This window comes from Heteronotia binoei, chromosome 8 (genome assembly GCF_032191835.1).
Source record: "Heteronotia binoei isolate CCM8104 ecotype False Entrance Well chromosome 8, APGP_CSIRO_Hbin_v1, whole genome shotgun sequence".
In the NCBI taxonomy this organism is placed as follows: domain Eukaryota; kingdom Metazoa; phylum Chordata; class Lepidosauria; order Squamata; family Gekkonidae; genus Heteronotia; species Heteronotia binoei.
Genome location: NC_083230.1, coordinates 42,115,973 through 42,135,071, shown reverse-complemented (window position 1 = coordinate 42,135,071; position 19,099 = coordinate 42,115,973). Strand labels below are relative to the sequence as shown.

The 19,099-nt window shown below is 39.7% G+C and overlaps 1 protein-coding gene across 2 annotated transcripts in view; it reads left to right on the top strand.

Moving 5' to 3' along the window:
- The window catches only part of RPAP3 (RNA polymerase II associated protein 3), a 33,094-nt gene extending 15,609 nt beyond the window's left edge, over positions 1–17,485 (top strand). Inside the window, exons 7-17 of one of the 2 annotated variants that reach the window (XM_060244963.1) lie at positions 799–869; positions 953–1,081; positions 1,759–1,886; positions 5,250–5,371; positions 5,985–6,055; positions 6,176–6,292; positions 7,459–7,688; positions 11,567–11,756; positions 14,179–14,273; positions 15,766–15,866; positions 16,926–17,485. In XM_060244963.1, the coding sequence (XP_060100946.1) occupies positions 799–869; positions 953–1,081; positions 1,759–1,886; positions 5,250–5,371; positions 5,985–6,055; positions 6,176–6,292; positions 7,459–7,688; positions 11,567–11,756; positions 14,179–14,273; positions 15,766–15,866; positions 16,926–17,011 (1,340 nt within the window). In that variant the 3' untranslated portion in view covers positions 17,012–17,485. Of the gene's footprint in view, positions 1–798; positions 870–952; positions 1,082–1,758; positions 1,887–5,249; positions 5,372–5,984; positions 6,056–6,175; positions 6,293–7,458; positions 7,689–11,566; positions 11,757–14,178; positions 14,479–15,765; positions 15,867–16,925 lie in introns of those variants that run through there. The other variant, XM_060244961.1, reaches the window with a different exon arrangement.
- The last annotated feature ends 1,614 nt before the right edge of the window (positions 17,486–19,099 follow it).

Here is a 19,099-nt window from a genome sequence, read left to right as displayed (position 1 = left end):
TTTTTTATGCTGTGTTTATCTCTTTGATTGCGTTGGATCCAACCATTTTCTTCTTTCAGCCTCACCCAGTTCCCCCTCCATACTATGGCCTTCATTGCAAATGGCTTTTAAAAATACAGGCTGTACAGTTCTCAGTGCAGCCTTTTTCTGTGGTCAGACAGTACCTATCCTTCCTTTTTTTACCAGCAGAAACTCTGGTTGGATCCAGCCATTACTTTGCATCTGAATAAACAGCATTTGATTACTGAGTTAACTAACTGGTATGTTGAATGCTGATATTTCATGTAGTTCTTTCCTAGTTAAAGTCTGTTGAATAACAATAATGTTATGAAAATTTGACTGTGTTTCTTCTTGAAACTAAATCCTCTTGAAATTAAAAGATCTAGAAGTTGGAGACTGTTACTACCTCTAGACAAAGTTTAAGTCCAGTGGTGCCTTTAAGACCAACAAAATTTTATTCAAAGTATAACCTTCAGTAAAACTTTGTTGGTCTTAAAGGTGCCAATGAACTTAAACTTTGCTCTGCTGCTTCAGACCAACACAGCTACCCACCTAAATCTAACCCCTAGATAAGTTAGATATGCCCAGTTTGCATAGCATGTAGTATATGGTATACCTAATTTAGGTATATAATTGTGATGTTTCCTATGTAAGAAACACAGCTGACATATAATACGTTTGTTGCTAATCTTAATTTTTCTAATGGTTCAGCCACCTCCTTTCTGCTTTTATACCACATGTAACATGTAGTGCATGATTTGAAAACACTCAATTGTTATGTGTTGTTTTACTGTTTAGATTATGAAAAAGTTTTAGAATTGGATCCGGACAACTTTGAAGCAAAAAATGAACTCAGGAAAATTGAACAGGTAAAGTAGTTCTTAGGATACCATGACTGTTTTTGTTATATAGTAGCAATAGTTTACATATATTATCTACCCTTATATTTCAGGCTGTCATGTCAAAAGAAGATTTTCAGTCTGAAGAAACAGATGCCCACAAGAGAATGCAAACTGTAGAAGAAATTAAACAAATTGACTTAGAGCAGTTAAAGCAAAAGGCTATTGCAGAGAAAGATTTGGTAAATATAACAAAACTATTTAACAACTTGTGGGTGGTGGGAGAGGCTGGAATCTTACAGTAATCAGACAGTGTGTCACATTTCTTGGCTGTTTTTACATAGCAAAGGTATTAATTGTGGAACTGGAATCTCATTTGCTGTCTGTAACAAATAGAAGTAATGGGCTGAGCCATTATTGAATAACTAGCTGTTAAATACTTTGATTATAAGACCAGAGTATTTTTTTTCTGAGCAGATAATTGAACTGTATTTTTTTCCAGTCGGCCTGGTATGTTGGTAATCTGCTTATAGCATTACAGTGAAGGGCTATAGTACTTTTCTTATTTGTCACTTACAATTCAGTTCTCAGTTATCAACATCTTCCTTTCATTGTTCATTGAATAACAAATGGCTTTGCTTTAGGAAATCTGTTATTGACAGGATGTGTTATGTTTGCAAGGATGAACTGTCAGAGTACTGATTAGCTGAGGTTATTGCTTGCCTTGTTTTTATAATCTTACATTTATAGGATTTATTTCTAATATATTTTTCTTAATTGCTTTTGAGATTAATGATGCTCTTTAGAAACACCTTGTATCCATTTAATATAGATTTGTTTTTCAGAGAATTATTGATGGGTATGAATATATTGACTCCCTGCACTATAAATGCTCACTTTCCCTTCCCAAATATTTTAGGGTAATGGATATTTCAAAGAAGGTAAATATGAAGCAGCAATAGAATGCTACACACGTGGAATTGCAGCAGATGGCACCAATGCTCTTCTCCCAGCAAACCGAGCTATGGCCTACCTAAAAATCCAAAAGTGAGTGGTGCTGCATTTACAGCTACTCTGTATTTTTTTTAGCCATCAGTTTTAAAATAACCTCTAATTTTCTTTAAAACATATAAGTAGGCAATCTTGTATTTAGTTCTACTGTGGCAGTTCATTTGACATAAACTATGGGAGATTATATTGCTACCTGAATTGATCTGTTACTATTCTCTTAAAGGTCCATAAAATTGGCCTTTCTTTTTCTTCAGAACCTAAGCCAGCTGTGCTGAAATAAAACAGGTGGTGCATAAAATTGAAACCTGTGTGGAGCTACATCATGCAAGCACCGCTTTCATGCATACATAACACTAATAATACAATTTATGTATGTTTGCTTACAAGTAAATTCCATTATGTTCAGTGACTTGCTCCCAAGTAGGTGTGCATAACAATTGAAGCCTGAGAATAGTTCAAACTGTGTAAAATAATGTGTTCAGCACTAATATTACCTTACAAATTGTGTCCAATTCATTCAGTTTACAGATCCAGGTGGGTAGCTGTGTTGGTCTGAAGCAATAGAATAAAGTTAGAGTCCAGTGGCGCCTTTAAGACCAACAAAAGTGCTTGAAGGGCTGTCATATCTTCAAGTACTGTCATATAGAAAATGTGTGAAAATGTTTTATTTGGCCCCAGAAGGTAGGACCAGAACCAGTGGGTTGAAATTAAATCAAAAGAGTTTCTGGCTCAACATTAGGAAGACTTTCCTGACCGTTAGAGCGATTCCTCAATGGAACAGGCTTTCTTGGGAGGTGGTGGGCTCTCCTTCCTTGGAGGTTTTTAAGCAGAGGCTAGATGTTCATCTGACAGCGATGAAGATCCTGTGAATTTGGGGTAGGTATTTGTGGGTTTCCTGCATTGTGCAGGGGGTTGGACTAGATGACCCTGGAGGTTCCTTCCAACTTTATGATTCTATGAAAAATTTATTCAGGGTATGAGCTTTCATGTGCAAGCACATTTCTTCAGATAAAATGAGATGGAAGAACTTATAGACAGGGCTGAAAAGCAAATTAGCATATAGCCCAATGATGACATTATGAGACAAAACAGGAACAAGCTAAGTGTATAGGGTCAACAATGCTCTCTCTCTCTCTCTCTCTCTCTCTCTCTCTAACAATATAATGGAATACTGTTTGTAATGCAGTGCAATATATAGGAATAGGTTTTTCCCCCTGAACAATATATTGGTATAGTATTTAGAACAACGTATAGTGATTGTAATTGAAATATACTGCACCTTACCCCAACTAGAAGGAAAAAAAATGCTGTTTGATACCTTCACACTTGAGGGGAGATGAATCGAGCATCTGAAGGAATCTCAGTTAACTTCCCACAATTAGAAAAGATTCTCTTATACCCTTATCTTTTATTTTAACATATTTATACCAATGTTCCCCCCGTAATTGGATCCATACAGCTATCGACCCTGTACATGTGGCTTGTCATTTCTCTTTTGTCTCAAAATGTCTTCATCGTGTTATATTCTAACTAGGAGTAAGGCCTGTTGTGAAGAAAAAATACATCGGGTTCTTGAAAGAGGCTCTGGGTGAGTGCCCTTGCTATCTTCCCACCCACTCAAGTGAAGTCATTGACTTCCTTCCCCCACCTCAAGGGGAGCTGATCTCTGCCATTGTTGGTTTGGATTCTATGGCATTATACCTGTCTGAGGTCCCACCCCTTCTCAAACCGCACCCTCTCCAGGCCCCACCCCTTCAGGAATTTTCTAACCTGGAATTGGCAACCCTATATCCTTCCCTCTACTTGCTCTTCTGACTTCAAGTTTCCATCACCTTCCCCCTCCCTGCAGCCTCTACATAGGAAAATGATAGTCTTTCTTCACAGTGGAGGGGAACCAAAGCAGACATCATTCTCCTCTCCCCCTGTGTGATCTAAACAACAACCTTGTGAGGCAGGTTAGGCTGGAAGTGTGTGACCTGTCCGAAATCACCCAGTCAGCTTCCACGGCAAGAACTGGATAGTGGTAATTCTGAGTGATTCCGGCCCTCACTTGGAGGTTGGAAACAGTGGTTCCCTAGGAGGAAAGGCCTCTTCAAGACCTGTATTGATACCGTAGGAATTTCCCACCAACCTGGAATGGTACCATTAAAGGCCTTTGGGCGAGGGCTGTTTTCCCACCCATTCAAGTGTGGGGGCTGTTCATAGGGCCTTTTGTGAGGCCACTGAAGCACTGCAGCCTTTTCTGAGGCCAGCTGACAGATAAGAGCTAAGAGATGTGTCTCTCTCTGAGGTAAGACTTCTTTTGGCAGTGTGTTCAACATTTCTGGGCCTGCAGGAGGTGGGGGCAAGGGAGTCAGCCAATGGGAGGCCAGAGATGGGTGATCAACATGTGATGGGCCAATAGTGTGTTCCCACAGTAACTGCCAGAACTAAGGTTGGTTGTGTTTTACTAACAGAATCAACTTTGCTGACTGGCAGCAGCCACTTAGGCGGGAGAGAGGAGCAGACCCTAACCAATGGCATGCAAGTACTCTTGATTGATAGTTTGATGGACTAAAGGCTTGTGCCATACAGTCCCATTGAGCTCCAATGAATCAGGATGGTCAGAATTGCCACCATGCCAGGAGAATTTATTTATAACAGATTTACTGTTCAGTCCTTACTATAAGTTTGAATGGTTTTCTTCCATTTCATTTTATCTGAAGAAGTGTGCTTGCACACGAAAGCTCATACCTTGAATAAACGTTTGTGGGCCTTAAAGGTTCATTCAGTTTATGTATTGCACTGTGACAGTTTTCAAGGTCTCAGAATATGCAGTTCTACTAAGCATTTATAACACATTTTAAGAATCATTACAATATCCACTTTTCAGCAAGATTGGCTACCAAAACAGGTCACAAGAATTTAAATATATATCATTCATTTTGAGATCTAATATATTAAGGGGTACATGCAGGTGTATATGGCAGTCCCTTCTAGTCCCTAGCAGTGATGCAAGAGTAGGGAAGGTTCCAGGCTCTTCTCTCCAGACTGAGTGGTGCATACTTACTGAAGTGCCTGAAGAATAAGTCTTTCCTAATAATAATTTAAAGTAAATTAATTTTATTTTTACTGTGTTTAAAAGGTGACATTTTTAAAATTTCCAAGTAAGTTTAAAATATAGATGCCCAACTAGCCTCTTCCTGATTAATCCAAGCAGTTTTTCAGTGTAATTACACTGAGATTGGATTAAACAAGGAGCAGGTAGTGTGTCCAGGTCCTGATATGACACAAATTAATACTTGTATGTTTGTTCAGTGTTTGAATGTCAAGCTGGAGTAATTATAAGCTGTAAGGAATCAAAATAGTATCAGATGTGGTAAGCAGCAATGAGTAATCTGTTTTAAAATTCTCTTTGAGATATGAAGAGGCAGAAAAAGATTGTAGTGAAGCTTTATTACTGGATTCTTCATATTCTAAAGCCTATGCCAGAAGAGGGACTGCTAGAGAAGCAATGAGAAAATTTAAAGAAGCTATACAAGGTGAGGTTTTCAATAAAGAAGAGGGTGTTTTTTGATGCAGTAAATATATCTTGTGTACAACTAAGATGATAATACAAAGCCCTTTAAACACAGTGATAAAAATAGCCCAACATCATTTAAACATAACCATTAAAAAATAGGTCAGTGTCATAAAACCAAGCCAGGGTTGATCAAGTCACATTGATGAATACATCTCAACCGAACCAAACCCAAACATCTCTTTCATCTCTTCATGAAAGCTGGCAAAGAGGAAGCACCTCTATTTTTCAGTACTCCATTTTACATAGCGGGTGCTGTAAATGATAGAACTCAGGTTCTGACATTTTAATAATTCATGAGTCAATAATGTTGAGTTTGATCAGTAGTCAGTCCTTTTATTATTTAGGGACATAATTGTGTAGATACTAAGCAAGTCTCATTGTTCGTTTTGGGAGAAATTTGTGCTTCATTTTGTACTGAATTCAGTGGTCTTAAAGATAATTAAATTAGGCCAGATTGCATCTCAACTATTTCACATAAACATGTAGATGAAGAGCTGTCTTTCTAAAAACTGGTATATACCCAAAGAATTTATTAAATGTGACCATCTGCATTTCTTATTTGTATTGATCAGATTTTGAAATGGTATTGAAATTGGAACCTGGAAATAAGCAAGCAATTAATGAAGTAACAAAGCTTAAGAATGTAAGTGTTGTTGTGAGTTTCTAGTATTTTGTATTTTCAGTAAAAGCATTTTTAAGTGTGTATTTTGTGAATTTTAAATATTTTAAATTTTTCATATATGACTGAATGATCTTTTTAAAGGAATTAATTGAAAAAGGTCTGTGCTCAGATCAGGATTATCCTGGACTGTTAAAGAATGAGATGGAATCACAAAACCTGGTGAACCCCATTGATAAGCCCATGCATCTTAGATCAATAGTAAGTAGAAAGAAAGGATTTATATGCATTTATAGCTCTATAAATACATTTTTTGGCATTTAACATTTCTGAATAAGAATACCCGCATGTACAAATACTTTAATGAACAAGAACTTGTATTAAACACAAATATTTACTTGCCCATTAAACCTTCATGGATTTGTGGCAAAGATTTTTGTATTGTCTTTCTTGGAGCTGGCTTTGATCTGTTTTTCTGTGTGTCTCCAGTAGCTAATCATTCTCTCCTTGCCCTAACATTCAACTACACCCTCTGAACAAGAAAGTTGTGGGGAGTAGGACAGTCTACATAAAGAAGAAGAAAGGGAGTGAAAGCTTTGGCTAGCTTCCTTGCTAATGTACAAGGGGAGCAGATGTCCACAAAGTGGGAGGGAAAGACCACAGAGAGTAGAGGAAGGTACTGAACTTAATACAGAAACAAATAGTGGTGAAGAGGAGGTTGCAAGGTAAAGAGTGGACAGTTATGAATAATTTCAGCTTGTGTAGTTAAGCACTTACTACATTTATATTTCAACTTTATTTCATAATGGCACTCAAGGCTCCTTGCATAGGATGTGTTAACTAAAGCTGGACCTTGTTAGCTTCAGCAAAAGTGCTGTGTTATACACTGTTAAACCATACCCTTGGACTTTATAGGGCAGATCCTGTGAATTGTGAAGCGCTTGTAGAAGGCACTTATGGAGGTGGATATTTACTGCCTTCCCACAGTTAGCTCTTGGTGACTCCCAAAGGTTTGTGGGTGGAGGGAGTCTGGTACCATGCATTGAGGGGGCTCGAGGCAGGAGAAATGGTTAAAATCTCCATTTTCTTTTGCGTAATTAGAAAGTTTGCTCTGCTAGCAGGAGTGGGAGAGAGGGATGATTTCACTCAGTTTTGTCTGTGAGGCTTTTTTGACTTTGTTTTCAGGAGTCACAGTAGATTTCTGTGGGAAGGCAAGGGAGGGTTTTTTCCATGAGCAAACCAGTCCATATATACTGTATAAGATGCCTCTCCATAATATTTGTATTAGAGAGGTGTCATCTTGAGTGCCATGTGCTCTTCATATTGACTATGATACGCTAACACAGTTGCAGAACTCTCCTGTTGCTCAGCAGCATAAAATTGAGCCCAAATACCCTCCACTTACTACAGAAATGTGTTGTATTTAGAAATCCTTGAGAAAAATATTTATTGAAGAAGTGGATGATGAGATGCCAAGTGCTAATTCAATAGCTACCACCAGCCTACAGCCTGGTTGGCCCATTTCTTCAAGTACAGAAGCAATGCAAGCCATAGCGCCTACAAAGAATCCAGTCAAAGATGACTTTCGCTCTCCAACTGATACTCCCAAAGCAAAACTATTGAAAATTGAAGAAATAAATGACTCTTTAGCCGTACAGTAAGTGCACTGATTTTTAGTATAGATCTGAGCAGAGACTTCATGGATCTTTTGCTGTAGATAGATTGGCTGGGATTCTGTGCCTGATTTCTGACTGTGCTTTCCTTTGTCTGCTGCAAAGGTGATCCTTTGATGCAAAACACATTGCTCTTGTACTAGGCTCTTTTCAGCTTCCTAAATAACCTGGCCTGGTGAGCAGAAAGACCCTGTGCCAGAAGAATGTTGTATTGTGCAGTGGAAGACTGCCTCCATAATGGACAGAGGGATCTCAAGCAGAAACAAGGCATAGGATCCAATCCTTTACTTGTGGGGGAGGAGGGGAATGTTTAATTAATGGAACTGAAATAGAAATGTTAATGCCTGGTGATACTACTTATTTTTTTTCCTTAAGCTGCCTGAAAGTTTAGCTCAAAATAGTTAATGGAAACAGTTGTGGTTATCAGTGTGTCCAATATGCTTCTTTTAAATGAATCTTAAATGTCAGGTTTCAAAACTGCTTTTTCCTGGTCTAATACTGTTAAGTATACAAATGGGCCTATTATGGAGGGGTTTTATTCCCATATATTTACAGCTTCTAGAAAATACTATGTATGGTGTCCTTTTGACAAAAGATCATTCTTGTAGCCAAGTTCAGTCTTTTTAAAAACAAGACAGATAAATTACAGGTGAGCAAGTAGCCACACTGTAATCAGTGCTAAGAGCACTTGTACATTTGACATGCTTTTTCTTTTGTATTATGAAATTGCAGGAAAATGTTGCCTTTTTTGTGTTATGGAAATTCACTTTTAGTGCGCTGAAAGTATAGAGCCAGTTTGGTGTAGTTGTTAACTGTGCAGACTCTGATCTGGAAGAATTGGGGCTGTTCCTGTACTTAGCAGAAAATCCTGTCTTTGTGTGGATTTTAAAGTCACCATCTACATTGCATATCACCGTCACCTCTGTCTTGCTTTGCATTTTCTTAAGTCTTCTACATTCATTTTGAATGGGTACAGAAAACGCTTTCACCCTGGAGTTGCTCCACAGTTATCAAGAGTAGTTTTGAACAGTAGTTTTCCTGAACATCCGGATATAAGGTGGTAATTGTAGAACTTTCCCTCCGAGTTTTCAGACTCCTCCCCAAAGTCCCGTCCCACTTTTCATTGTTCACTTACGAGAGCACTGATTCAGGAAGTCGCTAGGCGTCTTCTTCCTGCTTTTGCATTCACACCCAACCTGACTCACCACATGTCACGGGAGGGCAGAGAGAAAAAGTTGGAAGTGGTAGTGGGAGATTGCCTGGTGAAACTTTTGTACCAAACGAAGCACCAGTTGTAAGGCATTCTAAGGGGTGGAGTTCAGGCATTAGAGTTCATCCATCCCTCTCCCTCCCTCACTGGCAACTCCCCTTCCCTTTCTCCAAATGCCTTGGAGCTAAGCAAACATGTCAGGTGCCCCGCCCAGCCCCTTCCTGATCCGAAGGGGACTGAGCAGGGCGTGCGGCACAGCCTGTTTTTTCCACTCTGAGGGCCGGCGAAAGAAGAGGTGGTGTGCGCACCACTGCCTGAAAGGAAGGCAGCCTCCAAGTGGCGTGGTGGAGAGGCACCTCGCCACCCCTTTCACCTGTCTGGGTCCAAGGCAGGCGAAAGAGGCAGCAAGCAGCAGCAATGTACGCACTGCCACACAAGGGGCGGGGGTCATTAGCACCAGCCCTGATAAGAGGACCCTAGTGCTAGCCCTGATAAGAGGCAACTCTCCCCCTGCTCCAGGTTGTTGGAGGCTGTGCTCCCTTCTCCTCCCCCCTCCTGGGACAAAAGTCCAGTTCCAACCTGACCCAAAGCAAAGCCCATTGTGGGTGGTTGTGTGTGCATGTGTGACAGCAGCGCCTTGACTGGAGTTTCAGCCCCCTCCCCAACTTTGACCAGGCAATCTCAAGAGACAGGTGAATTGAACCTCCAGTCACAGACACAGTCAGGTCCAGCACTAGGGCCTCAGGTGCCCCAGGCCGGCACTTGCCCTGGGCCCTCCACACCCGTGCCTGCCCCTCTGCCACACTCCCACTCACAGGGAGAGTAAGCGTGTCGGTGTGGAAGGAGGGCTGGGTGGGCTCCAGTCAAGCAGGGCCTGTCAGTGCACTCTCGGAGGCACAGAGCACCTCTGAAAGTGCACTGCAGAGTTCTCCTCTGAGTTGGACTTCCCTTACGAGGGAAGCCCAGCTTAGAGAAGCCATGCCGACGCCCTGCCCAGCTGCTTTCGGGGGGGAGGGAGTGTTCTCCTCCCAGCTGGGCTTTCCTTGCAAGGGGAGCCTGGCTCAGAGGAGAGCACATGCCGATGCACCATCCCTCCTCTCTCAGCTTCCTGGGTCTGTGCACTGAGAAGCCAAGAGTGGCAGGGGAAAAGGGTGCCCAGAGGCACGCAATAGGTTAGGGGGCACCCCAGGCAGCTGCCTACCTTGCCTACTCCCACGCGCTGGCCATCTGATTCAGGCCTCCCTCCTGCATTTCAGCACTTCTGAGAGGGGCAGACAGGCATGGCTTTCGCATGCTTTAGCACGCAGGGGTGCAAAACCAAGAAAAAGACTTCCCCCTGTGCTCCTCTGGGAGGGGCGCAGGCCTGCAGGGCTTTCTTCCTTTAGCAAATAGAGAAGTAAAACTCTGCAAAATGTGAGGTTTTTAAATGCAGATTTTTAAATGTAGAAACATTTTGAATGATGAGCGTTTGTAGCAGGCGGATTCAGTGCTCAGTAGATCTGGAACAAAGCTGAATGGAGAAAGGGGCTGGGTTTGATTCCCCACTCCTCTACATGCAGCTGCTTATGTGACCTTGGGCCCTCACAAGTTCTCAGCAGAGTTCTCTCAAGAGCAGTTCTCAAAAGAGTTTTCTCAGCCCCACCCACCTCACAGGGTGTCTGCTGTGGGGAGGGGAAGGGAAAGGAGATTATAAACTGCTATAAGTGAGGAACGGTGTATAAATCCAATCTCTTCTTCTTGAAAGTGAGGAGTCTTTCTAGAACAGGATATTCAAATTTGTTTTTATTGATATATGTTATATGAATGTACTTGTATTAAGTCAGTTTTTATTTTCTCATTCCTTAGTTCCATTCAATATAACATGGAAGCAAAGATGCATTTTCCAGTTTCTAAAGTGTGTCTTTTAGTCTTATATTTCACCACTTCAAAAAAATCTAATTCAAGGAGAAGCTTTGTTGTGTGATTGCGAGGAACATTATAACTATGTATTGGTAGCGTTATGTGGACTATGTATTTGATTCTTGCTCACAGAGTTAGGCTTTGAAAAATGTCTATTATATGATGCTGCTGTTTATGTTGGGAAATGGTCCAATTCAAAACATCCTATGAACACTCAGTGCTGCTGCAAAACATGCCCTTTGTTGAATGAGCTGTAGTCTGAAACTTGTATTGCAGTCCTTATCATTGCCACTGTCTTGGTTGTCTTCCTTCATTATGATAGGCTTTCATTTTCAAGGAAGAGAGCCTTTTCCTGCGGGGGTCTTCTTTTATTTCCCTCCTAATTCACAGTATACCAGCAGCTTAGGTATATGGGTGCTCAGGTGAGTTACGTTAGTCATAATTTAAAGGAGGGAAAAGAAAGTACACAGCTTTGGGAAAAGAAATCTGTGAACAGGAGACACTCAAAGTTTGTTTAGGGCTAGTGGGACCCCAGCAGGTGAAATGAAATATGGTAAGGCTATTAGTTCAGATTTAACTAGACAGTCCACCAAGAATTGCTGATGAATTTGATTCATGTTGATGGTATTCCTGCAGAAGCCCTACAGACATTTTTGCAACAGCTCATTAATTCATGGAATGGTGTGTGTTTCTTAAATCAAGTTTTCAAACAGAAGCATGTCATATCTACCTTAATGTTTTTATACTTCTTAGTAATGAGGAAAAGGGATTGTCACCTGCTCTACAGTCCTGCAGTTTGAAAAAGCTGGCTGAGACAGGAAGCCCAGCTCTCATTCCCAAGTCTACATTTTCTCTGCCTCCAGTCCCTGTGAATGCTTTCCAGCTGGAATCAGATTTCAGAAAATTAAAAGGTTTCCCTGATCAGTTGTACGCTTACTTGAAGGTAAAATAACCTTTTAAAAAAAACAGCTGAAATTTGGGTTGGAATGTTAATGGAATGGCCTGTCATAGCACCTTTCCTTAGATCAAACTTCCATCCACAGTTTTGCTTTGCTTTTTCATGCAATAATTTTGGCATTGTGCCATAATATCAACTTGGATGGTACAATTGTTCCTATGAAAGCCCCAGTGATTTACAGGAGCAAAAATGTTTGAGCTCTACCTTTATTTAGCTACTTTTATACTAATAAAGATGCATATGCTATGATGAGATGGTTCCTTTATTTTGTTATGATTTGTGTTTCAGAGTTTACAGGTGTGTGTAAAACATACACCAGTACAGAAACTCAACTCACATTCAGTGATCACCTGTTGACCCATTCTCAAAATTCCTTAGTCCAGAAATTAATGCTCTAGCGAATTAGACTCCATGGTCCTTAACAAATAAGGAATTAGTGTGCCACATTTCTCTTCAGTTACTTGGGGTGAGGAAAATTTCAGTTTAATTGAGTTTAATTCCCAAGGCCTCATTCCCCAGCACCTCTCGTGGAGTAGTTTGAGACTTAAAGTAGTTCTTGCCACACACTGCTTATATGTTCATTTATATCCAATGGACTCAGCAGGTCTGGCTTCTTCTTTTGGTTTTGCAAGGATCAGTTTGGGGGAAGTTTCTGGTGTATTATTGTGACATCTCTGCTGGAAAGTGGGGCTGTTTCTACACTTGACAGAAGATCGTCTCTCGGTGCACATTTAAAATGTTCATCTACATTGCGTACCGCCGTCACTTCTGTCTTGCTTTGCATTATCTTAAGTTGTCTATGCTCATTTTTTTGAATTGGCACTGGATGCGGTTTCACCCTGGAGTTGCTCCTCACTTTACAAGAGTGCTTTTGAACAGGAGTTTTCTGCAGGCGGATTCGATGCTCATAAAATCAGAATCAACCCAGAGTGTTGAAACAGCCTCAGTGCAGAGTGAGTGATGAACTACTTCCAGGTTCCTGAGAGCATTTTTAGACGTCTTGAGACAGCTGTATATAATCTTAGTCTTACCTGCAAGATGGAAAATGCTGGATGATAGTAGTGGTGAATGAATTCATTTTATGTTAATAAAGTTGATGGTAAGAGAAGAAAATCAATGAATTAATATTGCTGGAGTCAAAACCTTGATTACACACAAGCCCTGGCTTCTTCCGGAATCAGAGGGGCTTGGAAGACAAAATTTAACATGAATTTCTTTGGTGAAATAATTCACTATTATATAATTTCTATGCGTGGGAAATGTTTTGGATCTTTATCTGACTTTTGTGATAGCACAAATATATTCTTCAGATTCTGTTTTTAGGAAATCATGTTGTAAACTTCTAAGATATAAAACATAGCTAACATAGCAGAAGCTGATGTTCAAGTCACTTGTGAAAGGATGATGTTCACTTTACCAAATCATTAGTTAATAAAATTATGTGAAAAACAGTGCAGCCCAGTTTAGGGAGATGGAGTTGTGACAGCCCTCAACATGTTAAGTTCTGTGGATGGATCCTATGGGTGTAGTCCCTTGGCTCCAGCTAGAAGTGTCCTGTTGAAACAAAGAGGCTGTAAAGATCTCCAGGACCTGGTTGATGGAGTCCAGTCTGTGAAGACCCACAAAACCCCTTTGTTCAAATTGGAGTTACCTTACTGGATTAAGGGAAGGGACTTCATAGTGGCTGTGCAGAAGTACCATTGAATGTGCTGCAAAACTTCTCCTGGGTTCAGGTATTTTGAATCCCCATGATGACAATGAGGCCAAGAAATTAAAAACTTTTATGTTCACCCCTTCAGACCTCACTGCCTCCCATTAGGGCAGGGATCCCTGAAAGACGCCAGGTTTCTGGTGTAACTAAGGCTATATTCCTGCACTCTTTTTCCTCTTGTATTGGTGTCTGGTGTATCTATATGTACAACACCTGTTAAAATGCCACTTAGTAACCCTTTTTAGAACAATGTATGAGATATAACTGAGTCTTTCAAACTTGTCTGTGTAAGAACATATAACACAAAACCCTATTTATTGTCACAGGCTCCTCATCCACATCCAAGAGCGAGCATTCTGTTGATGTAGGTTTTATGGATATCCTGTGAACAAAAAATGTGCTTGAAGACACATCTAGCACTTTGTTGAGACTGCATGTTGCAGGAGAAGGGCATGCTGTCTTGGATGAAACCTCGTACCTCATGTACCAGTGTTCTCACTGAGGTACATTTTATAAGCTCCCATCAAATCCCCAGTGCCTTCTGGAACACAGCTTGGAAATGACTAGAATAATAGAACATATTAATTAATTGCTTCTGTTTAAAAAAACCAAAAAAAACTGGAACTGTGCAACTATGTGGAAACAGAAGGAATATATTTAAGATCTGCTTTAACTGTGTGTGTGTTTTTCCCAAAGCAAATTGATCCTTCACTTTATCCTAATATATTCCAAAACTCCTTGGATCCAGAAGTTTTTAGCCTAATTTTGAAAACCCTGCAGAGATTTTATGGGTAAGTTTATGAACTTTTAGATTGTTTGCTATTCCACACTGATTCCTTACAGTTGGACTCAGCCCTGTAAAACCAATTTTGATGTTTTTCACAGCACACGCCCTGCTGCACTGAACAGTAATTGTAGTGCTGATTGAAACAAACAAGATGTCAGTACTTAGAATTAATACTGCTTCGGACTGTGTGAAATGGATGTTTTATTAAACAAAGTAGGCAGTTTAAATGTAGGGAACAACAGCAGCAAAATTGTTACTCCATGCTGAAACACTTTGCTAGGGTATTTTTTGTACAAGATATTTGAATGAAAATTCAGAGATGGATGGGATCGCTGTGAAATGATCCACAAACAGAGTTACCACTACAATCATCTCTTCCATCATCTGACTGGTGTACTTTGGAGGCGCTGGGGTTTTTTAAACATAGAACAAAGTTGAAGATAAGCCCCTACCCTGAAGTTTGTCTCAGGGTTTACACTGTATCTTGGAGCCATTTGGAATGCCTTCAAAGCTTGCTGCTCAGTTGGAAACTTTGCAATTTCAGATTAATGGGAGAGGCAGGTCAGTCTCTCACAATGAACTGCATTTAGGAAACAGTCCCCAGAACCTACTTTGCATTCTAGAAGATTGAGAATGGCAAGGTTTTTGAAGACCACAAGTAACATTTGCCAGGCACAGTCAAAATGTGTGGATCTTCCTTATACCTATTCATTTGTTCTTGGGCAGTCAATTTCGCTGCACCTTGTGTTGTCAAATATTTGTGAGACCAGATACTCGTTTTGAAAGCAATGTCCTAGAGTTTGTAAACCTGCTAACAAGAGATGCCAAGAATTCAAAACTGAACCGTGTATGTCCTTACTGAGCCACATGAACACGAAGCTTCTTTAGTTCCCATGTTTAAGAGGATATGTTACATCCTTACTACTGTATATAACACCAGGTGTTTATGCTACACTTACAGAAGGGAAGAAATTGAGGTGGGAGTAACCAGATAGCTACAGCAAAGTAAAATTAGGTTGTCAAACAGGAAATAAAGAGTAAAGGAATATTTATGGAGATATATGTTGGTAGGAAGCAAGAACATTATTTATCATTGGAATGTCAGTAATGGGATGTTTCTCATATGCAACAACTATAGCTATTATGCTTTTTTAAAACTGAGATACCCCAGCTACTCCTTAAATGGAGTTTTGCTGCAGCATCTGTTATTCAAGATGCTTATTTTGGAAGTTAAGCTAACAAGAACAGTCCATTAAGATGTTCCTGCTTCTCTCAATACACCTTGATTTTTAAATTATCAACAGGTGCATATTTGGTTTGCAGTTTGTCATAGGGTGGGCTTTTAGCTTAATCACTGCTTTATGTATTCATTATTGCTCACATGCAAGCATTAGTTTTTAATTCACACACTCTGCTTCAGCTTGAGGTTAACAGTACTATATTTGTGTCATAAATGTTCATAGAGTTATTTTTCATTACATCTTTCTGTCTTGTAGAAAAGAGAAGCCTTCACTGATCTTAAAAATTCTGCAGAAACTGTCAGAATCAAAACGATTTGATATGGCAGTAATGTTCATGTCAGACTCAGAGAAAAAAAGTAAGTGAAAATGTAGTTGAAACCATTATTGAAATCTAGTTAGTAAATTGAGATCACCATGGCTGCTGTTGTAGATTGCAGTAACCTCAGCAGAATCTTGAATTTAACTTTTTAGGAGAAATTTTTGTCCATCCTTATGGAAAGAAATACTTTGCTCTGAAAAGCACTAAGAACAGTGATAGTCTAACAAAAAAGCTGGCCTCCCCTGCTGAAGTCATCACTCCTTCATGGCCCAGGTTATATAAACCCTCGGAGTCCAGCAGCACTTGTTTGGAGATAGTGAACATAACAAATGGTGTTTAAATACAGTTTAATTATTTAGTATATGCTGTGATGCCAAATGGCCTCACAATCTACTGTGATCCACCCTGAGCCCACTCGCAGGGAGGGCAGAATATAAATGTGAAAAATGAATAAAATTTGGTCATTGTACAATTTACGTAGTTTTGAATATTGGGAAAGACTGTACAACTTCTACTGGTAATTTTTGGATCAGTGGAAATATGTAGGTTTTCTTTACAGCCTTAGTTTGGAGGATTTTCATCATGAGACTTCAGCAAGGCTATAAGAGTAGAGTTACAGCTTACAGGCTGATCCAGTGCAAATATACCTAAACTGAGTAAAATGGCTTACGCTCATCTGTCTCTGCAAGTAGAGTCCCAGCAGCTTTGCTTTGTAAACCTAAGCTTCTACTGCATAAGGGTTCCAAGTTAAGAAAGAAAAAATCCCATCTCAGCTGAGTTGGATTAGCTACTACTCACAGAGATTTGACCTGTTGGTTAAAAAAAATTATGTATTACCCATTTTTTGACCATTTTTGATGTGTACTTAGTAGTTCTGTTCATTTTTCAAGAGTTTATGATGATACATAGTTAATTCATGCCTTTGGAAAGGTACTGTGTGAGAAACTAGGTCCTCTGATGGTATGTCTGATCTTAAAAAGTGGATTTTTAGTGGATTATTTATATATTGATGATGCCTGCCTTTTTATTATGGGGTAATGGATCAGTAAATTCATTAGTAAAGCATTACTGAATCCCTTATCTTTTTTATTTATAGCTGTGCATTCATTGTTTGATCATTTGGAACAGTTGGATTTAAATGATTCTTCCATTAAAGATCTCAAGACAAAATACAGAATTTGAGACTAATGGCCTTCTGCATCTGTATTTATGAAGACTCCATGTGTCTGCAGCTTTTCTGTTAGGCATTTGTAATGGGAAGAGACTAAACGCTGAGCAACATACCTTCTACTCATAGATACAGGAGATAATTTCCACTATCCCAGTTGTATTTCCTTTTGCTGTTTTCCATGTCATTTAGGTCTCCAATCATCTGTATTGACTTGTGGGGGGGGAGTAAGAAAGCAATGTCCCAAGCATTGGATCTAAGCTTTTGAAAAAGCTAAACATGCAGTGCCAAGCACTGACCTTCCAGATAGTTAGGAAAACTTCTACAGTGCAGTTTAGCTGATCCCAGATTTATGCAGGATTTTTCATTGTAGAATCAAGCTGATACTGAGCTGTTACAGTGTTCTTTCTGGATTTACTGATTTTGCTTGTTAAGTTTTTTTGTATTTTGTTCTTATAAATGAATTCACAAATGCTTAAATTCCAAAAGTTGGTTTGAATAATTTTGTTTTTACAAATTTTGTCTTTTACTGAATGGGTGTCGCATAGTTCTTATCCAAGGATAATAAATTCCATTTTTGGAATAAATTCCATCTCCAATAATAGACAAATTGAAAGTCCAAATTTTCTAAAGTCTAAATAACATTCTTTGGCTGCTAAGATCATGTTGGCCATTAGGGGTATTGGGTTGTTATACCATTTCATAGGGTCTTTCAGTAAGATTAGCACAGCGACATCAGGTGGTTTATTAAAATTTCTTTTATTTCTTCTTCAACAAGGGGGGGGGGAGTAAAACTTTATTGGTGGATTTGGTTTAAAACATCCATTATTACATCAGGATCAGGTTTCAGTCCTAAATATAAGGTAAGCACAGAGATTTCTGGGTGGAAGTCATTTGATGGCATCCTCAGCTCATGTTCAGCAGCCTCCGATATCTATTACATGAGTCCAGAGCTCACTGAGTATCACATTTGCAATTACCATCAACCAAAATATCACATTTCCTTCCATCCCTGGCATAAGGGCCTGTGCTTGAAGGAAAAATAGTTTACCTGTTCTTCTTATTACCTTTAAAGCCCTATATGGCCAAGGACCTGCCTACCTTAGGAATCGTCTCTCCCCATATATTCCCCAGAGGGTACTGCGATCTTCTTCTCAAAAATCTATTGACAATCCCTGGCCAAAGGAGGCCAAACTGCAAGTTACTAGAGAAAGGGCCTTCTCGATCTCTGCCCCCCACTGGTGGAACCAATTGCCAGAAGAGGTGCAGGCTTTGCGGAGCCTTGCTCAGTTCTGCAGGGCCTGCAAGACTGGTCTTTTTCAACTGGCCTTTACTTAATGATCTTACAGCATACTGTTGAATGAATACCATCGCCACGGAAAAACTGAATGATGTATAACACCAACATTTTAATATTAATCTAATCTTAGAATGTTTTCTAGTTACAATGATGATTAAGTTTATAAATGTTTGATTTATAATATGTATGTACATATAATATGTATTGCTTTAATTGTTGAAGTGCCTGTGTTGTGAGCCGCCCTGAGCCTGCTTCGACGGGGAGGGTGGGATACAAATTAAATATTATTATTATTATTATGGAAATAGCTTTTTTCAAAGTTTAAACCACCTGTCAACCACATACACCACCAGGCTAGGCCTTGTCCTCTTTCCTGAAACAATGTGGATTCTATATTGGGAAACAGTGCCACACATTACACCCAAGCCACTGCGTATCACTGCATTAGGCATGCAATAAACCCTCAGGAAAAGGAACTATTACTGTTATAACAATTGCTCGCTTAAAACCAAGCAATGGAGTGCACAGGACTATTTGACAACGGTCTTGAATACTCTTGCCAACTTCCAAAGCCTTATTGGTTACTGAAGGTCAAGCTGTACTGAAATCCATTAAGAGCTCTTAATAAGCAATGTACTTTGTTTCCTATTAATCCATCAGCTACAATCACTCACTCACAAACGTAATCTGAATTATAATTGCCAATTGAAAGAGAAAATCTTAGTCCAAAGAACAAAACAAAGAAGCCGATCACATGGTTGAAGATGGCATGATCGCTGACTGAGGACTAATTGCCAAGAAT